Below are 9841 nucleotides of genomic sequence, written 5' to 3'. Positions count from 1 at the left end.
GAAAGTGGTTAGTAATAGCAACAACCAAGAAGAAAAAACACCAGTTGAAAACATTAACAATCCACTATACATCAGCGAATTTTTCTTTGCAAAGAAGCAAATCCCACAAGACAAGGTTTGTTCGAAAAAGTAGTTAGTACCTTAAAAAAAATCTGTTTCAAAGTTCTGGTACCTTCTAATAAAATGTTAATAAACAATTTTTGTGTCTGGCGACTGTTTATGGGTAGCGATTATTAGGCCAAGGAAAATATGACCAAAACATTAAAAAGGTAATTAACCAATTCGGAGCGTAGATAAGCATGAACTAAAGAAAATTTACGTCACAAGAAAGCTTAATTATCGACGTCTTGTCATTTGGCAAGAGCTCAGGATTACCCCAAACTTACGACTTGTATGGAAGAAAATTCCAGTACCATTAAACTGTTGGAAAAGTTGATTTTAGGATGAAAAATTGTGGGTAAAAAATCATCATATGTTTGAAAAAACATATTTCACCTGCGAACTGTCACAATAAATATGTGCAATTTGATAACAAAACTATTTAAAACAGCTTTGTTACAAAAAGAAAAAAATAAATTGAATATGAAATATCATGGATATAATATCGGTAAATAAAAACGAAGAGAAAGAAGAACTTCAAATTTTAACTTGTAAATCTCTTTTCGAAATCGAAACAAGGCAATGGAAATCATCCAACCTCTGACATACGTTGTGTGTTTTGCAGCTTTTTCTTTACACTGTATTGGCTTTTACTTGCTTTTAACGAGAAGAACAAAGATTGGTTCCGGCCAAAAAATTCTACTACTTAATCTGAGTATATCAGAAGTTTTAGCTTGCTTTTGTTCACTAGAAACCTTGGTGGTTCAAGACATATATTCGCCCTCTTCTGCGCAGAGTAAAATCTCACTGACTATTCTACGCGCTACATACGTGATGTACTCGTTTGTAATGGTTTCTATAACCGTAGACAGATTTTGTGAGGTTTACTTTAACTTGAAATATCCCGTATTTTGGTCAAACCGAAAAATGAAATTATTAATGTTAGCTGGGTGGGTTATCACATCAACCATAGTAGTATTATCAGTAGTATTGGTTTTATGGTTGGGTGATGAAGCATACGAGGATATAAGAAGGGTATACATATTTTATTTTTACCCAAGTACGGATATTCTGTTTGTCTTCGTTGCCTCGATTACATACGCTTATATTGCTGCTAAATTGAAAAGAAACAAAATATACACGGCGAATATTCCGGTAGATGTGTCAGGTAAACAAACACAGAACACTACAGAACACGGGTCCGGGTCTGTAAAATATCATCGCAGCGACATTACCATGACCATAAACCATAAAGAGGGGTCTAAAAAGAGTAATATTCGCCGTAGAATAATAAAAAATCGTCAAACTGACTTATTATTGCCGATTCTATTGGTAGCCACGTATATAATATTCGTTGTTGTACCTGATGCTGTTCTATTCATTATGCACGTCCAGACAAAACGCGAAAATTACACACTGTTACAGTATACTACGTTTATATTTTTTTGTAGTTTTATTTCGGATGCTCTCATCTATGTGATGTTATCTACCACATTTGGCAGAAAACTAGTTAAGTGTTTGTTGACATAATTCTTTACAAAGAAACACGCTTGTAATTTTGTTGTTGTTTTCTGTTAAAGTTTGGAAGTTGACGCTGCTGCTAAAATCAGGCGTCAAGCCAAAAACAATGCTAATACGCATGCCCACAAACTGGATAACGCCGTAATGGAAAGCTACTTGTAGATCAATTTTGTAGAGCTTTGTTTATAACATTTATTTTTTTCATTTGTTTGGACGTTTCGAGTGCAAAACAACAACTCTTTATGAGGCGAAAAACGAAAGTCGCTTTTTAACTCAGTGATATATTTCGTAACAATTGCACGCTACTATTTCACTGTTTTAGCAGCAATCAAAAATCAGCACGGTGTAATATAATTTATTTTATTTTAAGTTAAATGTATACTAAAATTAATAGACGCACTTTTTCTTGTCTGGTTGTAAATTTTAAATCATCTATAAAACATTACGGAGAAAAAACAAAAACCTAGGAAGCTTTTGAATATTCTTCTTTAATAGTAGTAACATCAATTAAATTTGGCCATCTTTATGTTCTTTTCTAATAACAAAAGTAAGTTTCCAAGATGCAGTTACAAGTTGAAAGTCATTGCTGAATTACCACTTTGTGTTCAAAAACATGTTGCAAATGGCCCGTGCCTAATTATTTTGATCACCATTTACTCTCTCACCAGTCACAATTTCTTTGCACAAGTGTGGAGTTACATACCAGAGAAACGCAATTCTGGTAATCGTATGTCGTATAAGTCGTGATCTTTCCCCAAATTCAGATGTTTAAACCGCAAAGCAAACAATGAAATATAATCTATATTATAATGCCCGTATACGTCTGTCCGTCCGTTCGTCTGTCTGTCACGCAAAATGGTAGCTTAGCTGCGCAATAGCGAGAAGCACGCAATGCGGTATAAAAAGGACGGGCGAACCCGTGGATTTCCCACGGGCTAACGACTAGTTCATTATAATATTTGATAGACAGAAGCATTATCTTAAAACGGTGCTTTGAAATTACACTTTTTTATCACACGTCACGATTTTTCGATGCGTTTCGGGTGTCAACACCCATTTTTAAGCTACAAATAAACCAAAAAAATACAACGCCAGAATATAAACAAAGTTAATAAAAGAATAACAAATTATTAACTTTAATTATTAGCAATAGTGCGCGTGGAAAAATCCACTTAGGCAGGAAACAATAAAAATGAGAACACTCACAATTTGTTTACCTGTTGTCTTTCTAGTGCAGAGCTTGAAACGCTGATCAAAATAATTTATAGAATCAATGTTTTCAACAAACACCTATGGAGATAAGAGGGTTTAAAAATTTTGATGACGACAGCAGATACCTGCTAAAAAATTATATACTGGATGACTACATTGTATAAATCTTGAAATGCTGATGGGGCAAAATCCATAACGATCAAAAAAAATATTTCGACCAAAACCTTGGTCACATTTTTAAATGAAAACCACCGTCCAGCCTAAAAACGAAAGAACTCACGCCAGTTTTCGTAGGTGTATTTCCGAAGTTTAGCAGTGTTGGTGAAAGACCTGAACATAAGGCTGGGATATATTTTTCAACAGGTCTATACCGTTATTTCTGAGAAACACGACTGCAGAAACTTCTGAATGATAGTCATCACGAGGCCACCATTTTGAAAGTTTCTGTTTTTTTGTTCTTAAATTATTTATTCTACACACTTTTTATTTTGAGGATAGTTGAGTTTATATATTCTAAACTGAAAAGTAAATACCTAATTACGTGTTTTACCCACGTATAACGTACATCTTTGTGAGAAGCACCCCAACTAGCTAACTATATTTCTTCAGTTTGGAATAAGCGCCTCTTTTTGCGTATATTTACCAAACATTATTTTAATAGCTTTTCTAAAAAATTTTCTTTTATTTACTAAAAGTTTGTTTATTTACATTTGTTGACTAACTTATTATTGACTAACAGCAAATACAATTTGTTTTATTTATTATTAGTGTTGTCCAATCAAAGCCGAAACAAGTTTGTGGTCACTCATTTGGTGAAACGACAAATTTTGTGTATCCGAGTGATTCTAATGCTTTTACCAATTAATAATGGACTCGCCTCTAGGACCAGTCCTAGCAAAAATCTTTATTGTTAAGTTGAAGAATGAAATAGTCCCAAAATTAGAAAATTCAGTAAAATTTTAGAAGCGATGTATAGATGATGCTATATGTTTTGTTAAGGAAAACCAGATAAACAATGTGCTGGTCACACTTAATAGTTACCATTCGAATATCCAGTTTACATATGAAGTTGAAAACGACAATTACATAGCCTTTCTTGATGTTAAAGTGAAACGTATGAATGATAACACATCCATTTATTAAAAAGAAACCCTTTCTTGATGTTAAAGTGAAACGTATGAATGATAGCACAACCTTTTATTAAAAAGAAACCAACACTGAAATATGCATGCACTGGAATTCATTTTCACCACGCACATGAGAAGTTGGAACATTTAAATCGTCGGTGTTGAGAATATATGCTCTTCATTACAAGATCTGAAATACGAACTAAATCATTTAAAAAAAAAAAGATTTAAAAAAATCAATGCTTATCCAGAAACAGTTGTATCTAATGTAAATAAAAACACATGGCAAAACTTCAACATCCAAAATGCTGACACTGTTTCTAAGAAAGGCATCATTGAAAATCCAATAAATCTTTCATGGTTCTTTCCCACAATGAAGATTGTGGTAACTACCTGCCAATGTCAACCAACGCATTGTTTATCGATGTGGAAAGTTATTTTTTGTGAAAGATAGAACCAAAGATGAATACAAACATGGTGTTGTGTACAAATATACTTATTCGGTGGAATCATGCGATGCTACATAAATTGGTGAAATAGCAAGGAGGTTAAGTAAAAGAATGATAGATCACCAAAAGCGCGATAAGAACTCTAACATCCTACGACATTCAGTCACTGAGAATCACTCACCTGCTGAACAAAAGAACTTCAGTATTTTAATAGATAATGTTTACCAATATAAAAAGAGAAAATTAGCTGAGGCCATGCATACTTGTGATAGCAGTCCCACGTTTAATGCGCAGGAGTTATCTCTTCCATTGAAATTGTTTTGAATTAAATATTATTTATAGACAACAAGGAAAGGGGTGCATTTGTGCTCAAAGCGGGCTACATTTCCCTTACCAACGGTATATAGACGTTTATATAAGTTTATATACCCTTGGGTTTGCCGTTATGTGTTATATGTTTTGTTAAGTATTGTTTTATACGTATTGTGGAGTTCGTCGTAAATTGTATTATATAAACTTGTAAAATAAATGCCATCATCAAATACCAAAACTTGACGTATTTATTTTTGCTGCAATTTGTCCTTTCTTATTAAAGAAGTTATGTCATGGGATTATTTTTTTAAGATAAAAAAAACTCCAATAAATTATAAAAAAAGAAAGAAATCTACACAAACTAATGAGGTACAAAAACATTTTGAAAAATACATTAATTTTGCGTTTTGGTGAATCTTTTTTTTGCAAAAAAAAGATTAGTACAAAAGCAACTTTCCAATGGCAAATCAGAGCAAAGCTTTTAAAAAGAATTTTAGGAGCAAGTTTCAACGCAATAGGATTTTTAAGATTCACACAGACACACTTGTGGTTCATATATCCTCACGCAACGGATAACATGGTAACACAGGAATTATTGTTGTCAATGACATTTTCGTTGTTTTTCGCAAGATCAATCCTAGTGAAAGCGATTTCATTGATTGTTGGAGATGCCAAATTGGCGTTTTTCGGTTCATTGCATATAGTTTTGTTTGAAGTAACTACATGTCCACCTTTCATTTCAGAATTGTTATCTGTTCTCCTACCCAATGTTAGTCTGCGAATTTGTCTTTTTAATTCCAACTTCATTTTAGGATGTATAAACGCATATATGAATACGTTAACGCAACTATTTGCTGTGTGGAAGACCTTCAGCGCAGAGTTAATGTTAAGCAGTTTTTGATCGAATACAATATTAGGAGGTACCACCAGAGAAAAATAGTACGCCAGTTGAAATAGATCTCCTGGGTAAATGCATAACGCAAAAGCAGTTCCCATCGTCAACAGCAAACGCATTGTTCGTTTATTTTTCTCTTTTCGATTTCTTTCCGTTACTTCATCAAACCCCATTCCATGTTTTTTCCGTAAAGCAATATACACTCTCAAAATAGTGACAACAAAGATTATTAAAAACACAAGGTCACTTATTAGAAAGTGGCAGACTCGTGGTACGTTGGCTAGCAAAGTAGAACCACTTGCTGAGCATGTTTTTGTACCACGTGTTGTCATGTACAAGGTAAAATCAAAATATGACAGTATAGATAGTAGCAACGCAACAGCGACTGCTTTGTAGATGGTTTTTCTTGAAAACGAACTCTTTAAAGGCGTAACAATTGCTCGATCGCGATCAAGTGCCATGATTAAGATAATTCCCTGTGACAAACTCGTTGCCACAGGACCTATTAATGGAATAATCTTGCAACCAGCCTCTCCAAAGTCCCATCTTTCATGTTTTGTAATTATATAGTATAAAAAGACAGCTGGATTTGCAATCGACGCAATCAAATCTACCACAGCCAATAATAATATCAAAATTTCTTGTTTGGAGCACAGGTGTTTATATTTTGCACCAAAAACATAAATAACGAAGGAATTACCCAATACACCGACGAAAAATATTAGGGAGAAGATACCAACAAGAGCTTTATCGAAAGTATTTAAATAATTTGATGAAGATGATGTACCATTTGTTGTTTCGTTAAATATATCCATCTTACCTACTTAAAAGATCTGCACCTATGACAGTCCTGCTACAGAATTATTATTAAAAGTTGCTGTGTAACAATCCATCAATTAAATATCTCCCTTGAATAATTTTAAACCAATGAAACTTTTTAAAGCTTAGCAACTGCATTATTGATAAATAATTGTAAAATATGTTAAAATGTTTAAGTTGGTCTCTAGAGGGGCATTAATCAATTCGTTAAAGCTTTTTGTGTTTTAGAAAGCGATAATACTGTTTTTTCAACTGAATTAAAAAGCTAGAGCGCTGCATCCAACATTTGAAAGCCATTTAAGTTATTCTATGTAAATTATATTTCGTGTTAAATGTTTTCACAACTGTTTCAACATAACCATGGCCATTTTCAATTTATTTTTGACACTTAACAATTTTTGCTCGTTAAACATTCTGCTTTTGTAGAATCCATTATTTTTTTGCTGGGTTTGAACAAAAAATGTTTAATTCTTTGTTGGAAAGATAGTCAGCAGGTTTTCTTGAAAATCGTTTACTAAATATTTGTGTTATGAAAAACATATTAAGCACGAAACGTGTTTACTTATGGCGAAAAAGGAATATAGCATAAGTTAATATGCCGCTTTTTTTGCGGATAAACGCGATCTGTACTACATCGTGAACAGTAATGACAAAAACTATAGGTAAACCCAACTTAAAGAGACCAACTGATCTTGATGTGCATATTAGAAAGTTATTCCCATTGTAAAAATTCAAATAACTTGGTTTTCAGCGCAAGAAATATAATACAGAATAAAACTTGAATACTTGAATATATTTTACACTTCAAATTAATAATTATTCACTTTTTTAGCCATACATAAATTTTAAATACACACATTTTAAGATTTTGGCTACACGCGTAGATCGTAGAAAGAAGCACCCTAACTAGCTAGTTATATTAACGCTGTTCTGCTGATGCTATTATCCAGTTGGATATAATTGCTTTTTATTCCATTCATTGTTAGTGTCTTTTAACTAAGTTGCAACTTGAGTTGTGACCACCTAGTGACCGCCAGTTAAACAGATGTTAGCTACAACGAAATTTTCATATTATTTATTATTTATGTTAGCAAGATGAAGTTAGGTAGTTTCACCCTTTACTGTCATATAAACTTGGGCCAAAGTTTTACAGTTATTGGTTCAATGGCGGACATTCCGCGCACAGTTTAATGCTGTAGTTTTATTTAAACTGACTCCACATTTTAGATTCTTAGCATATTCTGTAAAATAAAATTACTGGGTGATTGTTTTAAGTAAACTGGTTTAACAATAGGTTCTTGCCTACGTTGTAATTTAGCCGAAGTTGAGAGGGATTATTTTTATTTACTTCTAAAAGAGCTCTTAGCGACATGGTTTACCTGTGGTAACCGCTCAACCCGCTGTCACTTATATATAGAATATTCTGCAAATAAAGTATGCTGGGTGGCTGTCTTCATTACCGCCGCGTACGGCGCTGAAGCATATAAAACAAATCGACCCCCTGTTTTCTCGTTTTTATTAGGAAGTTTTAGCGTAACGCCACACCTTGGAGAGAAAATGCATGAGCCATAAGAAGTTGACCCTTGATTTTCGTGCCGTGGAATAACATAGTTACTCACACAAGCGTATTATAATATAGGATTCGTGTCTGGGATGCCTTTTGTTTATAGTGCAAATGAATTTTTAAAGCATAGTTTTTGATGCTCATTTTTATAGGGTCTCCAGTCTGGTAATCACGGGGAGTTTATGGCTTCCAGCCAATCTAAAAAATTGCAATTCCTTACACCACTCCTCTTAAAGGAAAAAGATAAAAATGTATACAGTTTTAGAGATTTATTTTTAGTAAGCTTTAGAATAGTCCAATGGTATGACGTAACGTAAATTGTCACCGTGATTCATTGGTTAACAGGTGATCTGAAAAAAAGATCAGACAAAAAATATTTTTATGGAAATATCCCTAACAGTTCCAAAGTCATATTTTAGCCTTGTTTTGCTTCTATCAAGTAGTTTAAAACAACTAAACGTTTGAAAAAGTTTTTCTCTTTCCAAAGGTTATTTTCCACCGTTTTTTTAGTTTCACTGGGTTTATTTTAAAAGAATTTGCCTGAAATAATGACACACTAAACACGTAGCAAAATCAGTCGTCCAGCATTTACTTTTCGGAATTCCCAAATTGAACTGTAAATTCGGATTTAATATAAACAGGCTATACACAAGTTTATAACACAATTTTCTTGCCATCAACCTTATCTACCGATGTGGCTAGTTTGACTTTTTAGCTAGCTAGGTAACCAAATATCCCAGACATCACCCATCAGGTTAGATATAACATAAAAACTTTTCTGCTAGCTAACTGAGTACTGCTCCTTTCGATGTACGTTTGTAGTAAAATCTTTAAATGGGTTTGTTGAAGAATTACAAGTGGTTAAGAAAAGTAATGATATATCCATTTTAACACGTAAAAATATATAATAAACAGATGTTACGAAAAGAAAAACTTTTTGGACGATCTCAATTTCGGACAAAAAAGTTTTTCCTTATGTAGAATATAGACACAAAAATAATATGGTTAACATTATAACAAACGAGTTTTCTAATGTATGCGCAGGGGTGGGTGTAAAAGGACCACAAAGGAAAACAATAGCTAATTACCTTAACTTTTATGACTTTTTTAGGAATAAAAAGCCTGTAACATAAGTCTTCTCAGCTATTCTCTATTTCTTTCAAGAACAAATTGCAAAACTAGCGGAAGTTTCTTTATTTTACTACATTTCCATGGCAACGGTGATCTGTTGTTGATACATTCTGCACCTGTATATGCGTGCGCATGTCCATCGTTTTCAACGTAAAACCAACGAACTCTTCTATTACAGAGCATATACAAAAGAATTGTGTTAGTATTCCACATAATATTGATTAACCAGCTGGGAGAAAAAGCCACAAGTAACTGTGCAGCCTGGCATTGCACCCCTAGTGGAGCGCCTAATAAGAACCGCAAACAGTGTCACACATTCAGTTGGAGCGCTTGAGTACAGGTATGCAGTAAAGCATACAAATTTTTTTCTGCTGTTAAATATTTTTTAAGAAAAACTTCACTGCACAGTCACATGAAATATCGACATACTGAACACTTGTACTAACTCATTGTAATCCTGTCATAACAAAAACATTCGGTCAGTAATGTATTATTTTCTTCTTTTAGTAATGTATTATTTTATTCCACCTTAATTCAAAATTAATCGCGGCAAACAGCGTTAAACACCCGGTGGAACGATTAAAAGTTGTCGTAAACTGTTACACGTTTCAGGTGGAGAGCTTGAATACAGGTATGCAGTATGCTGTAAATCAAGTAAGGCGTGCACATTATAATGTTTCGAGTGTAATATATATTTCAAAAATAAGGTTAC

At 33.4% G+C, this 9841-nt stretch overlaps 1 protein-coding gene across 1 annotated transcript; it reads right to left on the bottom strand.

Annotated features, from left to right (window-relative positions):
• Positions 1-5170: 5170 nt before the first annotated feature.
• Positions 5171-6511, bottom strand: LOC130625710 (C3a anaphylatoxin chemotactic receptor-like). Its single transcript, XM_057440812.1, has one exon. It carries the CDS (start codon positions 6428-6430, stop codon positions 5282-5284), a length of 1149 nt encoding a protein of 382 aa, XP_057296795.1. The 5' UTR covers positions 6431-6511; the 3' UTR covers positions 5171-5281.
• Positions 6512-9841: the final 3330 nt, after the last annotated feature.

This window comes from Hydractinia symbiolongicarpus, chromosome 14, assembly GCF_029227915.1.
Source record: "Hydractinia symbiolongicarpus strain clone_291-10 chromosome 14, HSymV2.1, whole genome shotgun sequence".
In the NCBI taxonomy this organism is placed as follows: Eukaryota; Metazoa; Cnidaria; class Hydrozoa; order Anthoathecata; family Hydractiniidae; genus Hydractinia; species Hydractinia symbiolongicarpus.
Note: the sequence above shows the minus strand (reverse complement) of the source record. Positions and strands in the feature narration are given on the sequence as shown.

Bases quoted from the DNA above. Each gene is read 5' to 3' on its own strand.
- LOC130625710 (XM_057440812.1), bottom strand. From the start codon at position 6,430: ATGGATATATTTAACGAAACAACAAATGGTACATCATCTTCATCAAAT.